Source organism: Bombus flavifrons, chromosome 9, assembly GCF_040668555.2.
Source record: "Bombus flavifrons isolate JBK064 chromosome 9, iyBomFlav1_principal, whole genome shotgun sequence".
Taxonomy (NCBI): Eukaryota; Metazoa; Arthropoda; class Insecta; order Hymenoptera; family Apidae; genus Bombus; species Bombus flavifrons.
In genome coordinates this window covers 10,647,669-10,672,944 of record NC_138450.1, presented here as the reverse complement: position 1 = coordinate 10,672,944, position 25,276 = coordinate 10,647,669, and the positions used below count along the sequence as shown (strand labels likewise).

At 40.2% G+C, this 25,276-nt stretch overlaps 3 protein-coding genes across 6 annotated transcripts; 1 reads left to right on the top strand and 2 right to left on the bottom strand.

Moving 5' to 3' along the window:
* Window positions 1-170: 170 nt before the first annotated feature.
* LOC138183724 (uncharacterized) lies at window positions 171-2,109 on the bottom strand. The gene is made up of 3 exons (XM_069121077.1): window positions 1,479-2,109; window positions 1,110-1,396; window positions 171-1,017 (listed from the first exon to the last, which is right to left on the bottom strand). Exons 1-3 carry the CDS (start codon window positions 1,633-1,635, stop codon window positions 874-876), a joined length of 588 nt encoding a protein of 195 aa, XP_068977178.1. The 5' UTR covers window positions 1,636-2,109; the 3' UTR covers window positions 171-873.
* LOC138183255 (uncharacterized) lies at window positions 1,941-2,901 on the top strand. Its single transcript, XM_069119928.1, has 4 exons — window positions 1,941-2,019; window positions 2,082-2,335; window positions 2,394-2,513; window positions 2,591-2,901. Exons 1-4 carry the CDS (start codon window positions 1,941-1,943, stop codon window positions 2,849-2,851), a joined length of 714 nt encoding a protein of 237 aa, XP_068976029.1. The 3' UTR covers window positions 2,852-2,901.
* Window positions 2,902-3,897: 996 nt separating this feature from the next.
* On the bottom strand, window positions 3,898-17,972 carry Cep164 (centrosomal protein 164). Of its 4 annotated transcripts, XM_069121074.1 has the most exons (12): window positions 17,675-17,972; window positions 15,086-15,349; window positions 10,874-11,641; window positions 9,770-10,803; window positions 9,278-9,697; window positions 8,322-8,647; window positions 7,275-7,708; window positions 6,649-6,821; window positions 6,341-6,572; window positions 5,916-6,110; window positions 5,623-5,848; window positions 3,898-5,046 (listed from the first exon to the last, which is right to left on the bottom strand). In XM_069121074.1, the coding sequence occupies exons 1-12, from the start codon at window positions 17,751-17,753 to the stop codon at window positions 5,040-5,042; spliced, it is 4,158 nt and encodes a 1,385-aa protein (XP_068977175.1). In that variant the 5' UTR covers window positions 17,754-17,972; the 3' UTR covers window positions 3,898-5,039. The 4 variants fall into 4 exon arrangements, 3 of the variants coding, with proteins under 3 accessions (XP_068977175.1, XP_068977176.1, XP_068977177.1); XR_011174132.1 differs by lacking the exon at window positions 3,898-5,046 and having other exon boundaries at window positions 5,709-5,848; window positions 5,916-6,090; XM_069121075.1 differs by lacking the exons at window positions 3,898-5,046; window positions 5,623-5,848 and having other exon boundaries at window positions 5,922-6,151.
* Between the last annotated feature and the right edge of the window lie 7,304 nt (window positions 17,973-25,276).

Below are 25,276 nucleotides of genomic sequence, written 5' to 3'. Positions count from 1 at the left end.
GTCAGACTCGATGGAGCATTGCTCGGAAGAATTCCCGTTTCGATGCGTTTCACCAAATAAATATTATAAAATACGCTTAACGCATAAAACGGGATAAATTACCGGGAAATTTAAAAATAAATTTAAGAAAAAAAATATAAAATATAATTAAGAGAACACTTTGATATTGCAACTAGATATAGTTCCATTTTATTCGGATATAATTTATTATACAGGTTACAATTCTTTAAGGTCATCTTTTTATAGAAATTATAGTTTTCACATATACTACTGTAGATCGTTACCTACCGCTATCATTAAATAAATTCGATTACATCGAGGAATCACGAGAACGAAAATTTTGAACGTAATCGGTAATCTTTTTAGAAATGAAGTTCCAAAAAACAGAAATAGACGCTATTCGGGTTATACATGTCTGAGGAATAATAGCATAGAGACGTATGGCTGATGATATCTCTGGAAGCCATATGGTTATCTTTGCATGCAGACTTTCGGAGTATACAGTCACTTAGGTGTTTATTTGAAGAGCCATGTTTGAAGCAGCCTCTACCCACATGCTAAGAATATTCTTCGGGATATGTACACACCGTGATCCTCTATTCGATTTTATTAGGTTTTAGGATTTTCAAGAGTCCGGCGAATCATGATAAGCGAACCCCTAATTGAGTCCGTCAATCACGATCAGAAATTTTTACCACGAATCTCTTATATTCTCGTGTCAATCGATCAGATCGATCCTCGAATACGAAACTTACGTTTTCAACTATCCGAGATTCTACTATCCGTGATTTTCTAGCAAAAGTCTAGCGATATCCATCGATAGTGGCGAACGTAAGTCTTGTATTTCTACTTTTAGATCCATTCAAAGCATCATCAGTTAATATTGTACATTGTATAAGATTTTGACAGCAGGATCATTCCCTGGTACAGCTTCTCGATTTCGGAATCGTTCTCTGCCGCATTGTGCATAAGGGAGTTTCTTTTTGGACGATTATAGTTTTGCAAACCCTGCAGATTCTGAAATCCGAATGTCATTTTTGTATGTAGAATATTTCAGCTTTGATTCTCAATTTTGTAACTCGATCGCCTAAAACAAAAGATCAACTCACTGAGAGCACTATAACGTTTCCATTGCCCGTGTTTCCCATTGCGTTTTGACGAATTGCTGTTATTATAAGAGTAAGCAAATAGCCACCGAAAGCAAGAAACGAAAGCGCTGTGACTGACAATTGGAATATCTTTGAAATTTTCGTATCTTTTCCTTTCTCTTCGTGATAATCTTCGTAACGTCTCATTGGCTTTTTGTTCATTCTTTTCAAGGGCTGTGCAACGGGCAATGATGACGAAAATGTTTTACTCGATATCTCTTCGGCTTGTACATCTTCCTCGACAACATCTACGCTCGTAAATTTATTTGATTTCATTTTTCAATTACCTTGTTAAGTTGAATGTGTTTCTAAGGTTTCGAAAAAGTTTACCTTCTTCATCCGCGAGTGAGGACTTTATTTGAATTAATTCACTCATTGGTAGTTCGCTCAAACAATAAACTTCCTGCGTATAAAACGATGTCCGATTTGCCAATGTAACTTTCAAGCAGAGACATATCAATAGAAACGGTATCACGCCGATATTCATGTTAAACTGTATTTTACGATTTAAACTAAGTTGTGAATCTCGCGAACGATGCTTCACCGACAACGATGTTTCATCGACAAGGTTCGTTTCGTACTAGTTCGAAAAGGTAATGAGGTTCTCCGAATCTGGAGATCTCGTCTCTCGTGCTTGGTTGACAAAGCGAAAAGAGTTTGAATCGTGGTCATCACGCGACCAACTAGGAACAGGAACGTTACGAATCAACAAGGTGGAAACAAGTAATTAACATCCGTTAGAACCAGGTCGAATGTAACTCTTAGTGTAGGAAAAGCTCCAGTCGCGATACAATGCAGAAGTTTTTGTGTACCGCCTTCTGCATTTCCACTATAGCGTTTTGTGCCTCCGGTTTACCTCAAGAGGATGATGGTTAGTCGCAAAACTTAAGCTTCACGATAAATCAACAGCCCGTTAATTGATTCGACTCGTAGGTGTTCTCGACAAGATAAAGACAGGCTTGGAATATGCGACCGATTACCTGGAGACTGCGAAGGATATCGCTGATCTGGTTGCAAAAAGTTTAGGCGCTAAGCAGAAGGAAAGACGAGGAGAGGATGATAAAACAAAGGAGAAAGGAAGTTTTGGTCCTTCTAACGTTATGTCCGCGTTCTTCCGTCTTTTTGGACTGGATTCGCAGAAAGTTACAGCCATTGCTGTGAACAGCGTTATATTTCTTGCGCAAATGGTACGTGTCTATTGCTCGATGTTTTACTATCAAATAATGGCGAGTCTCCGATCTGCAGATAAGTTCGTTGTTTAACTTGAAACCTCCGAAAGAAAATTCCGCCAGGAGTTTGGAAGACGAGACTGATGCTTCATCTTGGAATCCAGCTAAACTTATCACGGAGAGCAAGAGCGAGAGAGTGAGTCACACTGAATACAAAAATGAAACAGAAATTGTAAGTTACGAGATAACAGATGCGAATAATTTTCTTTTTAGATACAAAACTTAATCGAGCAAGCTCATGACGAGAATCTACCGGTTCGACTGATCGAGAAACTGGATGGTGCTGATTCCGCGTGTATCAGATTGCTGGTATGCAAAATTTCACCGGTGATAAGGGCGACGCAGAATTTCCTAAAAAACAAAGCCCAATGTAAATCACATCAAATGACTTCGTGGTTGCCCAAAAGAGACGAGTTCGAGGAAAACAGCGATGAATGCGAAAACACGCATACCGATTGCAATTTATTTTCCTAGCGGTAGTTATTGAATCGACCTGTAGTTTATTTAACTTTATTTGCCGCGAACTTGGTCGGAAAAAAATGACGGTAGGCCTGCAGGAATTTTTCAGAAACGCTGTAAAACTGAACACTTCGAATATCGTATAACATTCACGTATTAAATTGAAAGGAAAATAGTCGAGACCTCTTTACGTGTAATAGCTGCGTATGATGGAATTTGCTAGGGATGAAGGTGTTGGTTTGCATAGCATATATATTTGCGTCCATACAAATATATACTATAATACAGAATATACAAGGTATTCCAAAATTAATTTACTGAACATTGCACATAGTAATATCTCTGGCGTACCGCGAGCATTCGTCGATGAACGAAAAGAAGAAAACAGCGAAGTCAGAACTATCTTCTTTTCTTCAAATATGCGCCATTTATTTTGAAATAAACAGCGGTGAATTAAGTTTGGCAATACCCTTTATATTTCGAGCCATCTCCGGGATGGCTGCGGCCGCATTCGATTATCCAAATAAAATTATATTGCTTGAAGTCGTTTAATCTTTACAAACAACATTTGTCTCTTGTATGTTACATAAGAAAATGCTTGTGATCATGGAGTATGGAATCGAAGCGTTTTCATGGAAAAATTATCCCGACCGTGTTACGAGGACGCTTATCGTCCGCTTACCGATTTTTAGCGACGATTAACGAAATATTCATCGATAATATCTGTATAAAACGCATTGTGCGAGAGACATAATATTCAGTTACGTAACAAAACTACTCAATCGAGTTATAAAATGAACTACTCGCAAATTATTGCACTGTAGACGAAGCACCTTTTGACCGATTAAATAAACGTAGAACCATCGGACGTAATATATTAACGATTTATCAACTTCCGAAGCAATAAACGATGACGATACATATTTTTCACCGAGGGAAGATACTTGTATGATTTATAAGGACGGTGCTAATGAATGATCTCTACTCTTTGAAATCTTCGTGTCAGACGAAAGTGTCAAACATCTTAAAGTGACCCTACGATTCCAAATATAGACTCAATGTCCTATTGGCATTAACTTTAATCGATACAAAATCAACTATATAGTTTGTTCGATCGCTGTTCTTACGATACACGAACATCGATTAATATCAGGGCCGATTGCTAAGTAAAAGAATATCGAATGAAATATCAATGATAAGATTATAACAAGAAAGAAGGAACCATTCGAGCAATAACTACTTTGAAACAAGGTTCCTTGCGAAATTACCGGAAAGTTTTCTACGGTATAGTTACGTGTCACACATTTCAGTGTAAGCTGTCACGTTCCACAGTGTAGAAACTTTAATCGTTCTACGCTATACATCTAATGAGATCAAAATTATTGCGATCCATATGCTGTCGAAGGTTAAATGTCGATCGAACGTTTCTAAAATTAATAAATCGATACGATAGCGTTAATTAGTGGCTTCTGATGATCGATCGATCGAGAAACCTTACGGTATATACCGTACTTACGCGCGAATCAGTTTAGAAAGTCGATAATTATGAAACTTTGACGTTTGATAGACATCATGGTAAACGCAGCAGAGAACTTCGTATGCGCTGCAAGTTCGAAGCTCGAAGAAGTTGTCGATAAACTAACTCGAGTCGTCTACGAATCCCTGTTTACTATGGTATGCGACTTACAACATACACGATAATTAAGTAACTCGATACAAAAGCTAAGTCTTTCCGTTGACAATTTTGATTCAGATATCACATACGATCTGATAAAAGAAAAACCGTATCGACACTTCTCGTACGACGAAGATCACGCATCGGTTTCATCGCATATCCGTCTCAAACGCGATGAACGTTACCTGAAATCATTCGAAATATCCGATACATGTATATTATAGTAACCGTATATGATATAGGAGGTACGCATATTATACATTCTCGTTACATTTACGGAAAAATCGATCTCGAAAATATATAAAGGTTCAACAGACTGTTCGGGAAAAAGGAACCAGCGGGTCGTATCGAGCGATACGGCCATCGAGAAATTCTTATTTACAACAGAACTCCGTCGCGCCTGTATTGATCTTTGGGCTTCGCGCAAATTCACGCATTTGGCTCGTTCCCTCAACGACTCACGAGCTTTGCACGCTGAACGGCGCGATGATTCGTTTCCCTTTATGAAAGTCTTCCGTTTTTACATGGTCATCCACTGTAACGTTAAAGTTACTATTAAACGAACAGTGTCGGTTAAAATTTTTGGGTAAAATAATAATTACATCGTCCTATAGGCTGCTGTTCCGGATAAAATTTTAAGGAACGCCGATGCGACCGACCGTATTAGAAATGTAACGCGATCACGTGCATGACAGTAGTCTCGTCTCGAAGCTCGTATCCGTTTCGTTTGATGTTAGAAGCTCGAGACGACGACCCTGCGTGCATTCGGTGAACGTCCGCGCTTCATTGCAGTCTTTGTGGTAGATTCAGCGATGAAACGAACTGAACTCGATAGGAACAAGCAAAAAGGAGGTTCTCGAATCAGCATAATAGGCTTGGCCAAGATGGGTACACGATCCAAAACGTGTTAACGACGAATATCGATCGAAACTCTCGCTTCCAAACGACTTCTAACGACTAACGAAAACACGTTTTCTTGAATTGGTTTAGAAACACGTGTAAGTACATAGAATCTACATCAACGAAACGGGTACTCGAATCCCCTAGCGTATGTCGTTTGGAACCAAACTTTTCGATGGACTGTGGATTGTTTTTTAGAGTGTCGTTCGACCTGGGCTGATCTGTGCTCTCGACGCAAGTTTGTCGCAGCCAATCCCGTAGATTCCACGTTCTCTCCATCAGGTTCGAAGAGTTCTTCTCAACGGTACAAACGCTGGTAGTGAAACCGCTATTAGGACCATATTGGGCGATGATGTTTTGCGTGTTGGGTGTCGGTGGTTGCGTTACAGTTAACTGAGACAAGATGTTTGACTGAATATTCGGCGTACCGAATGTCCCTGAAAGAATTTCGGAACTTAAAGAGAAAGTCTTCGTGAAATTATCCAAACGAAGATTTATACTCACCTTGTATATTGTTCGATTCGGCTGTAAGGTGGTGGAAACGTAGCCATCGCAAATAAGAATACATCAAAGTCGGCGGCGGTGGTATATTAGTATCCTGGCGTTTATTCAGCACGCCCCAGATCTCACGTATTTCCGAGTTTAGGTTTTCCAGGCTTGCGATGATTTCCGTCGACTCCTGGTAGTGATCCGGTTTGTCTGAGTACGAAGGATCAAGACCACAAGATCGAAAACAAATTCTTGAGTGGAAAGAAATAAACGAAAACAACGCTTCGATAGATTCGAGGAAAATCATTTAAATCATTTGTGAAAATAACTAATTAAGTGACAAAGAAAAGGAAGGCAATGAAACAATAACTGATAGCGGAATAGTGAGAAAGAGAGAGAAAGAGAGAGAGAGAGAGAGAGGGTCCGTTACAGAAACTTACCTATAAACGTATCCGTTCCCAAGTCGGTTGAACTGATACCACTGCTCACGCTAGACATATCGCTCAACGTCAGTTCTTCGTTTTTCGTCGTAGTCGCGTCATTTTCGTTGGTTTTAGCAGTAACCACTCTCTCCAGAGATTGCTCCAAGTGCCTTAATTTTATCACTTTCTCACCCAGAAGGCTCTTAGTTCGATGCAAGTTCACTTCCATGTCCGAGAGTTCGCGTTCCTCCTAAAATTCATCGTGCGGATTTAACGCGCAGCTTTTAGAAAATACAGATTGAGACGCAGGTGTATAAAAATAATACCTGAACTAATTGCTCGAGAGTTATTCGGACGCTACGTTGTTTCCAAGCCCTCTGCCGTCCCTGGAATACGTTCTCCTGGTGTCGAAGCGCCTCCCGTGCCCTCTTCACTGAATCCCTTTCGACGTGAATTCGGTGCCGAAAGAACTCCAGCTCCGAAGAGGCATTCGCCGGCGCTAAAAAATCGAGCAAAATCCTTTTCGATGTCATCCGACTAGGTCGCACACGCGCGATGCTGGTGAAAGTAGCGTGCAAAGAAAGATGTAACGAAAAAAGAACCAACGAGGACAGACTCGACTCGTGGCGATAGAAAGAAAATAAAAAATCTGGTGGCGCACTTACGAGCAGGTGAAAGAATACAAGCCGCTAGTTAAAGTAGAGTGTACAGATGCCTGGGAAAAAACAAATAATAACCGATTCTCAAATTTCAGAAATAAACATGGGAGTATTGGGAGTAATCGAGAGAAACAAACGACTAATAAAAAGAAATTCTCATCTACGTTTCGCGCGCGTCAGAAATGGAAGCAAATAAGCGGTGAATTTTTAATTATCCGTTTCTGAAACATTCAGATTGCTAAAAAATGAATATCGTACTAATAACTAGGTGGAAATCTTCTGAAGAGAGTTACCTTTGTCTTGGAAAGGATATCGCAATGTATAGGCCGTTTCGTTGCTTGGCAATTGATCACCGAGATCCTCGAGCTTTTCCAATTGTTTCCTAATGTTCTCGACCGGGTTCTCGAGGTTATTATTATTGTTATTATTGTTGTTTCCGGTGGTAGCGGTGGGTTTCGCGGTGCTGGTTACTTTCTTGCTGATGTTCTTCTTCGTGGTGGTTGTGTTCGCGTTCGTCTCGCTGGCGATGCTCGTGTCGTCAGGTTGGAATCTCACGTTCTTCGCGTTCGACGTAGCTGTGCTCTTCTGAAACCCCGAGTTCGCCTTCTGAACGTTCGGTTCGTTCGGATCGTGTAATTCTTCCGACTGCTCGTTCATGGTCGTCTGAGTCTCGTGCACTTTAGTGTTCGTCGTCGCCGAGCTCGAGTGCGTGTTTCGTAGTGGAGTACTGCGAGCACGATTTAAGGCCTATAGCCAGACATTAGGACGAATCGTATGAACGTGAGGGAGTACCTTCACAGTTTCTATCTCGCTACGTGAATAATTGAACGAACACCGATGGGTTTAGTTATTTACAAAGAGCGTCGAATTTCATCATCGAGATATGGAAGATATACAACATACAGAAGATATACAACAAATGTGCTTGGTCAAGGTATAGTAAGTGGTATTAACTATGAAGGTACTGGAACTGGTGACAAGGAGAATGGATGTGCAAGAACTTAATACTAATATAGTGAACACTTGATCCAAACATATGAGTAAATATCGTAACACGTAGATAAAAACTGTGCTTCCGACTGATTTGTTAAAGTCATGGCACGTACAAGTAGTTCAGAGCGCGATCCAACGTGTCAACCCTTCGCGATTCAATTCGTTTTTCTGATTTCACGCGCCCTCCTCTTGTATAACGCCGCCACAATGGCGCGACATCCTAAAATATTGCAATGAAATACCGAATATTGCACCAAGTATGTATCTAATTATGTATGTATTACGGGAAAAACACACGGTTGATCGGAAGAAAAACTAGCGAAGCGACAAATCTAAACTCGACTCACTTTTGTTCCGATGACTCGGTTCTGTCGGTTCTCGTTCTCGTTGACGTTGACCTTTCGGTTTCCGAAGCCGTGGTGTATCCCTCCTTCCTTCTGTTCCTCTTGTCGATAGCCGAACGAACCTCCTTCTTTAACTTTATATATTTCTCCTTCAACGCCATATATTTGTCTTGTATCAGTCGCTTTTCGCAACGCATTTTCTCGAATTCGATGCTCTCTTGGTGAGTAGCTTTTCCTGTCTGTTTCCTCGCTTCTTTTTCTACTTCGCGTGAAAAATCGGCACGAATCTCCTCCAAATGTTGCTTATACATCTTGCGAGTGCGATCCTCCTGAAACCGCAACAGCGAATTTTTTCCAGTCACGTGTAATCGCAAATACGTAATGTAACCTTTCTTTCAGCTCTGCGTCTTCCATCGTGTCAAGAATGAGTTGAAGTAGTTCTTTTTCTTTTTTTTTAACATACATGTATTACAGGTAATCAGCATGTCGTGTGTGTCTAGGTTAAAGTATAAATGTAAGAGTGCAATTTTGTAATAGTATGCTCTGCAGCTTTATTGCTCTTCGAGTATAATTTTTCAAGATACAACAAGAATTTAGAAGAATCTGTCTTAAAGCTATCTTATAAGGCGTGTTCGAAGCTGGACGGTGTTATACAATCGTGGGTAAAACTGGGAAATTGAATGACATATTTATTTATACCAAAGTAGCTGGTAAATGGATCGCTTTAATGCGTTCGCAGAAAAAAATTGCGCCTAATGGGTTAACTAATCATTGCATAACATTCATAGTTCGCATCATATACACAATCTAATATCCTTAAGAAACAATGAACATTGGACTAATAACACATTCAACAAGGAAAATAAAAATCTTCGGAAACAAGAAAAGAATGTTGCATACCACGCAACAACAAAGAGTTAAGTTTTTTATTAGAATAACAGACATCGTCAGGTACTCACGTTGATTCTAAAATCGCGTACAATTGCAACCAGACGTTGCTCGTGCTCCTCCGTGATTTTCGAAATACTCTCCCTCTGCTGCTCCCGTACCTGAGAGCGTAATTCGTCAAACTTCTTGTCCAATTCTTTCTGCAAAGCTTTAATTCTCACAGAGTGTTGTTTCGTTAGTTTGATCTCGTTAAGTTTCGCGAGTTTCTCCTCGTCTAGATCACGTTCGTGTTCGTTCTCCAACTTTCCTATTTCTTGGTTGCGTAGTTCCAGCAGCTCGCCCTTTCTCTCGTCGAGTTCCGTCTTCAGATTCGCCAAAATTTCCTGTCTCTCCTTTTCGTAGCAGACTTCCAATTCGGCCTTTACCTTCCTCAAGTTCTCCAATTTAGCCTCGTCCATTTCGGCAATTAATTTTTGAATCTCCCGTTCCTCCTTAAAAGGTTATAAAAGATAACAAGATGAGATCTAAAATAATAACAGAAGCAGTTTAATATTACAAAATACCTTTTCAACCATTTTCCGCCTCAATTCTTCTAGCTTGTCGTTCATGTTTTTCTCTAGCTGCTTTTTCTGCGCCATGAAATTTTCCTCCAACTCTTTCTTCGTTTGCTCTAATTTATCTTTGTACTCTTTTTGCAAGGCTTCGATGTCCTTTTCGTGTTCTCGACTCAATCTTATTTTCGTTTCCTCCAGATTCTTGTCCTGCTCCTGTTTTCCGCCAGCATCACGATAAAGCTTAGGAAAGTCTGAGGTATCATCGTCATCGGTCTGCTCGTTTCGCGAGAAATCTACTTTTGATTTATTCTTCCGGCGCGCGTCGATGTCACTGTAATCGGTTTCGCTTTTCGAGTTCCTGCCTTGTTCCTGTTTCCCAGCAACCTCGTTGCGTTGCTTCTCTACGAGATCGAGTTCGCGATAGACTCTAGGAACGTCCGAGGTATCATCGTCGTCGGTCTGTTCGTTTCGTAAGAAATCCACCTTCGATTTGTACTTTCGGCGCGCTTCGGAGTCGCTGTAATCGGTGGTCTCGCTTTTTGATACCAGATCGATGTTTTTGATTTTGTTAAATTTATTGGTGTACGTGTAATCCAGGCTGCTCTCCCTCGACAAACTTTCTCCGGATAAACTATCCCTTGTCATCTGCATACGGTGCTCCTTGTCAGAAACGTTCTGCGGAACAAATCTTTTGCGATGCTCGTTCTCGGAAACGTTCCGAACAACGAACCTCTTGCCCACGACTTTTCCATTTTTCTTCGATCCTTCGATTTTCTCTAACGACGAACTCTTCCTGATAGCCTCGTCGATTTTGTCTTCGGAATCCTCTTTGGTTTCCTCGTTGAATCTTTGGCAATTTGCCTTTTGCGACGAAGGAATCCAATCGGTATCTCGGTTAGAAAACATCGCGAGCATCTGAGCCTCCTGCTCCTCAGACTCGGATTCCGAATCGTCTTCGGACCTGGAATAGGTGAACCTGATGTCCAATTCCTTTTCTATGTCGAAGCGTACGCTTTTCCGCTCTTCGTCCACTGGTCTGTCGTCTATTGATAACCGGTTAAAATTTAATAATCTGTACCAAAACGATAATAATACTATATATAAGTTTCTTACCATCCTCGGATTGTTTTTCTCTGAGAATCGATTTCAACTTGTCTCCACCGACGTTGCTGCTCTCGTCCGGGATCAGCATGGTCCTGAAATCATCGAGTTTAGCGCCTTCGTGACTAGGTGTAGTGTCCCTGCTTCTGTTGCTCTTCAGAAACATAGTCCCTCCGCCACTTAGAGTGAGTTCCTTTTGTTGACCAAACTGACTCGGGTGCTTTTCCTTATCAAACTTTTCAGACTTCTCTGATCTAGCTAACGTGGTGATGCTGAGTTTATCGATATCTATAATGTTCTCTTCGGAACTAAATCTGCTGGACAACTGTTCCCAGTCTTTCTCGTGCCTCGGACTGAGAGATTCCGATCTCTTTAACACTTCTTTTAAATCTATCTCCTGCTTTGGCGTAGTAACTGCGGTCGTATTGGTGGCTGCGGTTGATGCGATTGTTTCTAGAAGCTTAGGGCACTCGTAGAACCTCGGATCTTGAAATTTGAGGTTGGTGTAATCCCTGGCGGCTCTGTTAGTTGCCAGAGGATTATCTATTTTCGAGTCTTCTCGTTTATACAGCTGTTTGTCTTGACCCATAGCGTCCTTCTTCCTTGCACCATCAATTTTATCCAATTTTTTCAGAGGCGTTAACTTCGTAGGGATCCTGGTAGGTGGGGGAATGGTTTTGATAGATTGTTTTACAGATTCCTTCGACGGAGAGGATTCCTTAGGCAGAGTTGCTTCCTCGTGAGACTCGAAATCCTTCGCTGTTGTTTTCGAGTCCTCTTCTATCGATCAGAAAACACACTTTATATAGCTTCCTAACGCTGTTTTCCCTATGTTGTTGGGAGAGAAAAAGCTCAAAAGAGGCAAGAATCGATAGTCGTTCCACAGATCAGAGAAAACGCGCGTAAACTTTTCCACGCTTACGATGACCCTCTCGAGTGAAAAGAGGCGACAGTGTCAACGTTCTCTCGCGAGCGAGTCAACGTCTGTTTTCTCTTTTTCTTTCACTCTTTTTTCTTTACACTCGTCAAAAGAGCAGAGAGGGATGAGCGATGAAATGGATAAGAAAATATGTTTAAAAGCTCAAAAGTGCGCGAAAGCGACTATTATATAACAACGAAAAATACAGTTGTCCTGTTTAAAACGACCTGCATATTTTTCAAGCGTGATTTTTTTTTTTTTTTTTTGTAACGATTTCGTGCCTCCTTTTATTCATCACAAAAGAAAATAAATCTTTTCCAAACAAACTATACACAGTGTCGGATTTGTTACATCGATTCATGAGACTTTTGTAGAGGCAAAACATGTCATATCGCCTTTGACACTTGCAAAACAGATGTACATGGAAATGAATATCGTATCAGTCGCAACGAGGCAAAGTAGATAAGAAATAGATCCATGCATATACATTATAGCATCGATATACGATGACCTGTGTAACAGGTGATACGATCGAGAGCTAAGTACATACTTAGGTACATATAGAGCCTGTTTTACAATCTCGAATTACATTTTCTAGAACAATGACATTTATCTCATTAGGGTATGGACCCTCTATCTAAATAAACATTAAAATTCCTCCATCACACAATCCTAATTTTTTACTTTTGTGTATCACTAAGTGTAATTTTTTTAGAATATCGATAAAATTGATTTTCAAAGAATTTTATTGTAAAATCATATTTGAAAATAATCCATCGCGAATCTTGTTTCCTGTTGAATTCATTGCGGCGTAGGGAGGATGTTACTTCGTAAACAACCACCGAGAATACACGATGGGGGAAAATTTTAAAAACTTTACCCTTTATACTAGCATGCCTTTAATCTTCCACTGTTTCCGGTGTAAAAAAAGAAGAATATCAAAGGGAAAGGACTACCAACAAATATTGACTTTTCGCGCCCGTGCAGCTCTCTCCAGGCCACAAAAGCCACAGCGTGTTGAACTTGAGACAATGCTTTCTATTTCTGACTAAGGATGGACGATACACTGTAATTGAATGATAATCTTTCGAGTAAAGGGACACGTTGCACGGTATTGCATCAAATGTTTATCGCGTGCGCCGTGAAACAGTAGTTCAAAGCTCATATCGAATCGTTGTTGTTTCATTGCCAAAGAGAAGTTTCGTAAAATTAGAGTTCGTCCTAACGAAACTGAACGAACAAGGAGAACGACGATAATTTCACGTGAAAGCTAATTGGCTTGCATCCCTTTGGGCCGTGACTGTGTCAGCAGCTGTGGAGCAACAGCCGGTAAGAAGTGTCCGCAATACCAGCCGAACAATTCGCGTTCGATGGACGGGGACGCGATAATTGGACGGATCGACGTTCAAGCAACTATTACGTACTTGCACGAGCAAGTGCACCAACGCGCGAGTGCCTTGATGAATATGTCGTACACTAAGGACCAGCACGTAAGAGTTTCAAGGGTCCTTTATGCAGCTAGCAGCGCGTCCACGCGCACAGCAGCTCCATCCAGTTGGAGAAATCGCGCGACAAATTCAATCGTGTATAACTTTATTGTACCCGAACCGATTACAATAAACAGCTTTTAACCTCGGTTCACTGACTGCGTCTCGTTTTATACGAAAACAATCGTTAGATTTTAGTTACAACGCTAGAGATAGTCTTTTGGCGATGAACCTTGACATAGAAGTAATGTTGTAATTAATTTACACTGTACAAATGATAATCTTGTTTCTTATATAAAAGCAACGGAAGAGTCGGATAAGATAAGATTAATGTTACCGCAATCAATACCGTGTTCGTCAATAATTAATAAACGAAGCGAGTCAATCTCTCGATTCTATCGCATGACACGCACGCGAATCGAAAGGTTACATAAAACTTGAATGCCGTACTGACTTACATACATACTTAGCAGTAAACCACTCGGCGTTACGTAAAAAACTCGAGTCAATAAGTAGAGACTATTTCGTTGTCGGAGATCTGCGGTCATTGAAAAAGAAAACAAAGTGGTCTGTAATTGTACGAACTCGATGCTTCAAGGTCGAACGCAAGAAAATATCTTCACTTTACGTAATTGATATGAATCGCCTGAGTGTCGCGTATCCGAATACGATCGACTATCAAGCTTCAACCCGAGATTAAAAAAATCCAGATGCGTGATCGCAGATGAATATTAAAAGATAAAGCCAAAGCTGAAAAGCCTAAAAATACAAGTTTACTAGTTGAAGAAAAGCCAGCTTGGGTTTCGATTGACAAACGAGTCCTTGTCGTTTGGATATAGGAGTTTGGCAATGCGAGTTGACAACACGATGTAGAGTACTATAGTGGGAGACGCGTAGAGCGATAATTGCCGAGATTTTGGCAATCGAACCGTAGAAAACACATGTCTTTGAAACATATGCCGTCTGGTAATTGTATTGGAGACAACTGTTACTTTTCCAATGATTTAAAGATTTAACGACACAAAAATCACGGGCATACGTCCAATTTCGATGATTAAAAATAAGGAAACAACGATTATGCGATATTCGAGCAAGTACGATTATCTTATCTTGTTTACTGGTATTCACGTCGATAAGCTGTTCGAATACGAAAGATATCAAACTGATGAATGCAAATTCTATTATCAAAATGTTACGTTATCTATTGAAAGTCAGACTTGAAAAGTCTCGATAAACTATAGAGTCGTCGATTTCGATACTCAGAAACGAATGTTGAACAAAATAATAAGAGAACGATTAGTAACCTTTATCCCTTCGGGTGCCAGGTTTAACCCTTTGCACGACAACTTCTTACTGCATTGTCTGGCATAAGATGCAAAGAAAAATGATCATGCCATTAAGATTCAATGATACGTATATTATACTTTATTTATATACCATCATCTACATACATGTACAAAACGCGAAGATACGTGGTTCGATAAATAATCTACCCTCGTTTGGAGTAGCAGTGGTCGGTGAATAAAAAAATATTACATCGTGTGTCATTTGTAATCAGTCTTCTCATCAATTATATACGTTCTACAAATCGATATGTATCGATCGCAGAATAGAACAAATACAAACGTGCGATTGGACTATATCATTCACGATCTACCTTCTATCGACTATGTGTGTACCAATAAAAAGGTGGATGATGCATCGGTTAATCAGTCTTTGACTCTGTTAAACGCTAAGTGCAGCCAAGTGATAACAGTCCAAGTGCAAAGGGTTAATCCTATATTTTCCATTCAGCCGTAATGACGAGGCAATCCGTACCAACGCTGATTTGCCTGGTGTTATCAGGTTTAGCGTTGCCAGCCCTGGCCTGCTCGACCATCTCCTTGTAGACTGCGTCCAGAGGATGTTGCCAGGTGGTAATTCCGGTGGAAGCCTGATAGTAGTACCAAGCGCCGCTGGTTTCGTGGAAGCATGGTAACCATCCCTTCGGGAGGGCCGCCATCAGGCCCTCCCGAGCCAAATTCAGGAGGTGTGGTTCTGTTTCCGGATCGATTCCCAAGCGCCTCGCATATTCGAGCACCTCTGAAAAAGCATAGGTGCACCATTAGCTGATTACAAACAGGGCGGTGGACCGTTAGCTTCTTTCGGTATGCATGGGCATTAATTTGCCTGGAAACGCGTGTGTCGAGCAAAACATCAAACAAGGTCAAGGATTTGCGAGGGAATAAAGATGAGCGAAAAATAAAGAGGTTCTTCGCTCGTTGTTTCCATGAGAACGTCGTTACATTTTTCCGAGTATCTTTAACGCAACAAAACTCTATGAGAGTAAAGCTTTTTATACCTTGACAGAGGATAGAATTTAGAAACTATCGGATACTGTAAATATTCTCGTCGATAAGTAACGAAGAAAATATTAATAAGCTTAGTTAAAACAAGCAATTTCAAGGTTCTCTGGGTCAGCGTATGTAAAGCGTAACGGCGTTCATCGATTGTAAGCCAGGTGGAAGTACACGTGGTAATATGGAACTATCCCACTAGAAAAAAGGGATCCCAAAAATGTTTACGCATCGTATGTACGTTCTATTGACATTTATCTACGATATTAAAATTAATACTACATATAAAATAAAAGTTTATTATCAGGGCATAGCAGGGTAATTGGCATATCAAAGTGCAAACAAATTAGCGATAACTCTAAAAATTCGTCGATCCGAGTTCTCGCTGTCTGAGTAAATTTTGCCATTGAGTCAGTCACTTGTGTTTACAGGTGAAACACTTCAAATGAAATGCGTACAACATGGCCCGATATAGACACGAAAGCACGTTTATGAAAGAATAAATCCATTATTGTTAGCGTTAAATCTACCACTCTATTAAACAACTCATTAGTTACGTCATAGACAGATACGGTTATTTGCTTCTCGTTAAAAATAATTTATGTTTGCAATCTATCAAAAGCAAGAACTCGCATCAGCAAACATCGATTTCGATTATTGGTTTCCATCGACGATGGGAAGAGTTACCTATTCCTATTAATTTCTCCATCTTTATTTGCATCGAGCATCCGCTCGTGATTCTTTCACAGGAAAATGTATTCTAGTAATTGTGAAATCACGATCAGAAGCCGTATGTATCGGCGGAAGTACCGATAACGTCTAATATTGAATACGCAATTAATAGCAAAGTCGCCGAATAAAGAAAAAATGTATCTTCAATTATATAACCTGAGTGCTTTGCATCTTCTTAGGAAACTCAAATCGACAGACAGCGTTACAAAAAGGGCCGATTAAAAATTCCATCATGGAAGTCTTTGACAGGTGGCTCCGGGTACAGGGGAAACCGCCACATCTGTCTTTCTTGCGGTGGCTAAAATTTCGTAGCCATAACAGTAACAACTCACGAGAATTTCATGGAACTTCGGTAAATAATCGGCAGAAATAAGGTCGCAGAATGAATTCTACTTATGAATTTCGTCCATTTGAAGGATTTTGCCCTGTGTAAACTAACCAGAAGTACAGATAGCAAGAGGGGAGGTCCTCGAGGCTTATGACAAAACTTTCGCCGCACTGCGGATTCTATTGATTTTCCTCGCCATGCTAGGGTACGAGCTCAGTGTTCCCGTCCTACCAGGGTGTAAATAAACAAGGAAACTCACCGCCGAAACTATTCGACCTTCTCTCACTTTATCCGTGATCTTTTACATTTTAATCTCGTCGTGATGATTTTTTACCTCCTTTATCCACTTATTATTTCTCAAATGGATTTGACCTTTTTTCTTTTAGGCATAATCCAGTTTTAAGTAACTATTGCTTTTCTTTCTTTTTGCACTTCCTTCGATCGAAAAATGAACGCGAAGAAATCGTAAATTTGGCATGGAAAGACGGTATCTAAGTGCGTATTTTGAAATTTATGTTTGCGGAATGGACAAAAATCAAACGAAGCATATCAAAAAGACATCGCCTCTTGATATTTTGATGAAAAACAAAGTTATTGTCGGTTGGTTTAAACTGCGAACAATTATAAGATAATTTCTCAACGTTTCTCGTTCTACAACGTATCGTTTAATATGAATAATCAAATATTTAATGCAGGTTATTCAATCTTTGGTTAAGCTAATTAACTATTTCATGGTCTGATTCGCTGATAGTCCCGGGAAACTAGATGAAGGATGAAATAAATATTCCATCGAGTCAGTGATTACCGAATCACTGTCGTTTCCAAGGATTAACGAGAGAGAGAGAGAGAGAGAGAGAGAGCGAGCGAAAGGGAGTCAGAAGTGTGAATAACAGCCGATGGCGAGCGAAGAAAACCACCCCGTGCTACATCGATCGAGAGCGTAAAGGAGGAAGAACGGAAAAGTAAAAACTAGCATACGGTCATCGAGTAAATTCGCGGATTTACACGTACCTTCGTCTGACGGATGCGAGGTGCCGTCGAAGATCTCCTTGCACACGATTGTGGCTGCGCTTTCCTGAGAAATACTCATGCTAGCACGAACAGCCGTGTCCCAAGTGCAGGAGATTCACATAACACGTCAAACGCGGACGTGCTTGGACCGCGGACAATACACCGAGTAGTCGCGTGGGCCGATGAACGTCATTTTCCGTAACGACGACGCGTGCACGCCAGGCTTTCGCTCCGTTGACGAGGCCTGTCCGACGACAGTCAACGTTCAATTCGACTTGAACGTAGGCGGTGGAAGGAGGAGCGAACACGAAGCGTACAGCGCCCCCGGTAGTCTGACCTCGAACTAGGCCAATGATAAGGAAACGAGTTACAGCCGGCGGCAACTGTCTTATCGATTAACCGAAACCCAGCGGCGATATTGTTCTTGTTGGCACCACCGCGCGGGAAACACCTCGAGCCAGCTGTCCAACTTGCACTCTGACTTTTTTCCTTTTCGCTTCTTTTTCTCATTCTAGGTTGATTCGCGTCATGGAGAATTGGAGTGGAACGCGTCACTTTTGTGCAACCTAGAGAATAGACCGTTGTGATGGAAATGACCTCGCCGTTGCGGACGCCACTTCGACCGTACTTACTTACCTTCGTGCTTCAACTTCTTAAAGAAAATGAATCTGAATGAAGCTTGCTCTTATAATACCTTGATGGACTGTTCTAAATAAGTTTACGGATGCGAGTTTAAATCTCTCGCGTGTTTCGCGATGCTATATCTTCGGAACTGGATGAATTTGATGAATTTGATGAATTCGTAAGTAGAAGAATACCCGAACGTCTTTCTCTAACTAAAGAACCATGGTCATTCTCCTCCATTTTGAAATATGTTAATGTAGTGACACATATACTGCGCAATATTTCAATATTTGATGAATAGAATACGGATATAAACATGTATGTACTTATTTATGAGGGAATGAATAACACATTACGATCCTGACATCTTAAACGCAGTCGATTGTTCTTGGAAATGATACATGTATTTTTAGAAAATAAATGATCCGTGATTTATTCCTTCAGTCCTTTTTATAAAGAATTTTTAATCTTTGTACTGGTATACAACGAGAGTCTAGTTTAAAAATGGTATTATGAGTATAATAATAAAAGATATAGCTCAGCAAACGTAAATAGAGCCTGTTTTTTTACAAAGTAAAAAATGTATTTGTAAACAACTATTTTTAGACATCTATTTTTCATATATCTACATTAATTTTAAAATATACGATCTTTTATATTTTATCGATCATCGTGTAAAGTCTAAAATCTAGTGAGAACGATCGTAGCGCCAGTGTAGCAGGCATCGAATCTCATAGTGAATTTCTAGAAGATAACAGTTTTCTTCTTTGCCGATAATTTCTAGTGTTTCTGGTTATCAAAGGATGAAGAAGTTTCCCCTAGATTATGCGTACATTTTTAAACAAAGAAAAAAGTTCGATTAGATTGTCAAAACATAATCAGGATTGATTATTTGTTATATATCGTATCGATATCGTGGTTGCATAACTTGTATAAGTTGCAAAATATTAAGCAAGAAAATCACTACATTTGGCTGTCCTCAGTAGAGATGGCGCCAATATATGCTTAACTTCCTCAAAAATTAATTTTTGCAATAAACTACTAACGGGTTTCTGACAAATTAATTTATTGCTAAATGAACAAATTCTGTAAATGACGTCGAACCTCAATCACTTTCGTCGAATGAGTATTTAATTTTTATACATTTTGGACCATTAACTGTTTCGATTTACGTATTCATTATGCGATATTATACTTCAATTTAGTTATATGAAGCGCTAAAATATTTTTTACAATTCCAAATTATTCTAAAAGTATTAAAATTTTGGAAAAATGAATGTACTTTGACTTAAAACTTTACAATGCAGATTGCAGCTTGTTATCAAGTATTACCTATTAGTTCTTTCAGATTTGAATCTTTAAACTAGTTCCAAAAGTAGAAAGTGTAATACGCTTAGATTTGAAACACTATATTGAAATACTATTATTTTAGATCAAACAGTATATCAACGTTCTACAATTCAACAGTTTGAGACTTCGAAAAGAATAAAATTTACGAAAATTAGCGATTCTAAATATCAGTAATAAATTCGTTACGACTAAAAATAGATAGTTTTGCCATTGAAAGTGTAAGCTTTGCGTTTCGTTGATTAATCCAATAAATCGAGAATATGCAATTACAACCAAAATCAACTCGTAATACAGCGACAAATTCTTTCACCTAGTGAAATAGAATCAACATATATAAATTACGATCACTAAAGTTACTTTTTCGAAAGCGAACAACAACTTCACTTTTTACAAGTGGAAATATTTCTTTTAACAGAAACAACATTGCATTTAGCTTCCAATCAAATTGAAGTATCTCAAACAATATCTGTTGCAGCACAATCAAAGATACTACGATTACGAGTCAATCCTACTTTGCACGTAGCGAAATAAGAAACAGTGAAATAAAATAAGATGGTGTAAGGAGTGGAACGGTGAATTTGTTGAGACGCGGATCATTTTGGACAAAATCGACATTTCTTGACTCGAAGAAATGTTTGAAAGATGCATTTGTTCGCTGGAACACTGGTAGTTTCAATATCTTTTCCCATTTCGCCGTGGTACCAGTTACACGAGAAACCTGTCGCGTTTCCAGCAACAGCGAAAATAATGATCGGCCATCGATTGGGACATTTAAATTTCACGCTCTATAGAAAACAACGAGGACCGCCGAATCATGGTGTTAACGTTAACGACACCAGGTTTCGGGCGCCGTTTCGTCAAACGCGAAAATTAAATGATAATGATATCCTACAACGACGCTGAGCGAAATACTTGCGGCCTCGAGTCGAGAACATTTATTTTTTTCCTCTCTCTTTGGCCATTCTCGTCATTCTTTTTCTTTCTCTCTTCGCCTTAGTCTTCGCATCTCTTTCCCCTTTTTTCCATACTTTCGTCTCTGTTCGTCCTCCGTTCCTTTCCCCGCACAGTGCATTTTTTGTTCTGTAAAAATCCTCGTTAACTCGAATCACGACTCTCGCGTATTATACGTGTAGAGTCGGTACCGACTCTCCTCCACTTTTCCCGGGCTAAATAAATCGTTAGAGGTGGCTTGGTAACCGAGCACGGGCTAATGGCGTTCTTTTTATTATTCTTCTCAGTGTTCCTGGTGAATCGTAGGCTTAATCAACGTTCGTAGACGTAGAAACTGTCAACGGATGGCATCATCGAATGTTTAATTAACAGGCTTCCGTGATAGACCGGGCTCAAACGTGGCACTTGCCTTCGCCGGATTTTGCCGGGGAACAAACAAAATGGCTGAAATATATACCTCAATGGGGAAATATTCGTTTGGTTGGCAATGCAAGCCATATTTTTTTTCTCGGTAATTTGGCATCGATAGAAAAATGCAATGCATGAATTAAAAAATTCAAAATGATATTACGAAATCGATCGATGAAATTGAATAATATCTCATTGTTGAAATATTATGTCACGATTAAATGATATTATGGTACAGAGAAACCGTAATAAGTTAAGTTGCTTTTTAAACAATATTTCCTTTTCAGGGTTTTTGTCGAGAGGAACCAAGTAAGATTAATGTAACAAAAAGATCATTTTGGTTTCTCTAAATCGCGACTCGACGTAAAAAAAATTACAATAGAACGAGCAAACCGATGAAGGTATAGAAAATCCGTTACGTAGCCATCATGGGAAAACGTAACAACCGAAAAATCACGTACATTACCCGGGACAATAAATTCTATTGGTTCTTAAACCCTCGAACTCGCGCCGGGGAATCCCCTAATCTGACCTAACACCGTAATGTCGTTACCTTGTTAAAATAAATGTCACAGCAGGAGGGTTGCTCGGGGCTGGGCAGTCGATCCACAAAAGACCAACCCCTAAAAATTGGGCCAACGTCCGCTCCGTTCAAAATGGTGGACCAATGCGCCGCTTGAGAAAGCAGAAAGGCACAAAAGAAATGACGTTCGACTGACTGCAATCTTTCACGGCAATGGCCGATTGCAACCTAACCCCGACGACTCGTTTCGTTGAAAGACGAGATAATCGGGTGTTGATGAAGTGGAACCGTGCGATTCACGTTTGTAACAGACTTGGCGATTGCGATCTTACGGCTCGTTTGGAGAACATCGTTCTTTTCATGTGACAGAAACTTCTATTGATGCAAACAACGTGCTTTAAAGTATGTAATCTTTTCAATTCGGTTTTCAATGTGTGTAGCTCAACTTTACATATAGATAATTCGAAATAGCTGTTAACATTTTTACAGTCTTAATGCCAGCAATTGATTTTCCTTGCACGAACCTATTAAAAATAAATTTCTCACCAGCGTTATGGATTATTGATTAGCAAATTATATATGTATTTGAATGATTATGATAACTTCTGAAGAAACATCTCTTTCCTACTTGTGAATTATTATTAATTATTTTTATATACATCGGTGAATAAGTCGTACGTGTTCTATGGAAAACTTAAATGATTAGAAACTAGACAACATTTCATGAAAATCATAATGAAAAGCAAGGTTATTAAATTAAGAAAAATATAGAGCTATTACATCGAATCCTGGATCGCAGAATCATAGATGGTAAAATATCCAACAGGTCGGATCTTACAAATGAACGTTACACGATAAATTAAAGTCATGGAGGCTTCTGTGTCACGGAAAATGTTGAAAATGCTTGTAGCTACATATTTTGCGAAAGGCCTAAAAGTAGAGAGGAAATGCGCCATTGCGACGGCAAGCAACTTTCGTATCTGTTATTCCTTAAATCATTCCTTTGCGATCTCTGTATGAATAAAAATATATATAACAGAAATTTTCAGCTAGCCAACGAAAATGTAAATAATTGTTATTTTCAAGATAGCAACCGCAGAAGTTTTTCATAAAGTGTTCGTTATTCCGTGCATTGTGTGCGAGCTTTCTATTCTTCGAGTAGAAAATACTGTTTAGCAAATTCATCCGCCGTGTGTTTTCATGGCTTTAACAACGTGAGCCGATGATTATCGACGATGACAGTTTTCACGGTTTCGAATAATAACGCAATTCTTCGTCATCCGGTTGTGAGATGTTTATCCGAAATCTACGTGCACCTGGTAACAGATGTCCGTTTCTCACGTAAACGACAATCGAGATCACTATCTATATCCTTTGTTTGACCCACCGTTTGATTTCTATTGGATAACCATGAGATGGACGTTTTAGCGACGTGTACAAAGTTATTTAGACTTAATGATATATTAATTGACAGAGACGCTACAGCGATGAAAATAACATACGTAACGGAAATAGATCTTTGAGAATCAGATACGCGAAACAGCATGAAGGATTCGTTTTTAACTCTTCTTGATATAATCAGTACCACCGAAACATAGCCTATCCTAACTATGTCGCGTAGAGAAATAGAAATATCAAACAATTTGTATATTGTGACCAAAGAATCGAAGTTCGTTTCGTTCAAAACGATCGTCGACTAAAAACTACTTGCGAACCGTCTGAATGTAAGCGGCTGCTCCGAAAAGCTCCGTCTCTAAACTCTATCGTCGATAATAATCATTTCCATGGAGCTCATTTAAATGCAACGAAGTCCAAATAGGCGAGAAACCGTGGCGACAATTACGATAGTCAGGTGTGAGCGGCTATACAATGAGAAAGACGATGGAAAGAAGAGCTCGCGGCGGCAGGATCCTCCTTGAGGCCGCCAGGACGAGCGCAGACCACAGGAAGACCATTAGCACCGTATCGTCGGCTCGCGGAGAGACTCGGTCTAGCATTTAAGCGCCATTTTGCTTTTCAATTTTAAGGCCGCAATGCCTGCCACCCCCTCAGCCAAGAGAATCAGCCGTCCGCCACTGTCACTAATTCCTCAATGTTCTTTTCTACGGGGTCTAATGCCAGCTGGAGGCTACGCGACTACCAAAGCCAGGATATAATGCGCGGAGGAGGAGGAAGAGATAGAGGGTGGCCGGGATGGTTACGGAGGGTGGAAAACGAAGGAAGCCGCGTAGCACACGTATGTGCCCGCACGGCATGTGGACGCAGGAACGATCTCACTCACACGCTGACAGAAGCGCGGAGCGCACACACAGAGACCGCCGGTCGAGAAGAAATTTTACAGCGCGACAATCCACAAGGTACGAGAAAATAATTACAAGTTCCGTCAGCGACGAGGGACGTTCTCGGGGCCGGAGGGGCACGCGGAGTAACAGAGACGGACGGAGAGTTTCGAGCAGAGTTTTCTTGCCGCAGGAAGAAGCAGCCGAAGGGAAGGAGGCGTAGAACGGAGCGGCGTGGCGCGGCGCGGCGCAGCGCGCGAGTTGTTTGACGTGCGTGCGACAGAGACGGAGAGATCCAATTAAAAATATTACACATTACCCGCTACACCGCTAAAATGTATTTACTGTTTAAAAGCGGCAGAGACAGAGGGGGCCTGGCTCTCGCCCACACTCCAGATTCGCGCACATAATTCTTCGCGCGCTCGCGCCTTCTTCTACTCGCGCTTGAACGCGTCCGCGCGCCTTCACACACATGTCACTGAATCGCATTATGTGTGCAGTCGCGTGTTACCGCCTCCGGTGATGTGTGTACCTACTCGTGTGAATCTCACGATGCGAATCGCGTTAAGGCAAACTGAAAATATTAATTTGCTCGACGGCGGTCTGGTCGAATTTGCGGCATTGTGACGCATATCGATGAGCGAACTACACCTCGAACATGATTTTTAATTCCCGTGCTAGATCACGATTCTTCCTCGCCGTCGTTTCGTTCGAGAAAATTGGCCGCTTTAACCATGCGTTCTATGATTCCAATATAAACGATATAGAAACGATTAAACGAACACCAAGAATCGAGTTTGGAAATCGTGAGAAATGTTAGTACGCCTCCGTGAATGTTATGTCGCGTGCGTGGTATTGGGAGTAATGAAAATCCAAGTTGTACACTCGGTCATCATTAATTCAACATCAGGCAAAGTGAATTGAAAATGCGAGCATCCTCGGAGACGTGTTACTTTGGTCTTCCTTTTTCTCGTTTTACGATATTATGCCATGATATAACTGTACGTGTACAGGTACATATTTAGAATGACAAATATGATATTTTCCTAAATGTTTGTCAATGTTGAAAATTTCCTCTAGGATAAAGGCACGTTGATTTGTTTTTTTTTTTCTCGTTCTACGATATTATCTTATGATATAGTATTATGAATACGAATACGCGTTCAAAATGACAAATATGATGTCTTTTTAGATTGTCAATGTTCTATTGCTAATTTGGAAAGTTTCTTTTAGGATCAGTATAAGTCGAAATATTTAGTTATCAGATGATGAAATGCCATCAGCTCCTCGGAATTCTTTTTCAAGCTAGAAGCGCGTAAAATTAAATAAACGTGCATTAAATCGTTTCCTCTATCGTACTCGGACGTGTATTAGGCATATTAATTCTCGCGATCTTTGTAATAAATTTATGTTATCGATTCATATATTATCAAATCAATTAGTTGATACTGTTCGTAACGCGTGAAT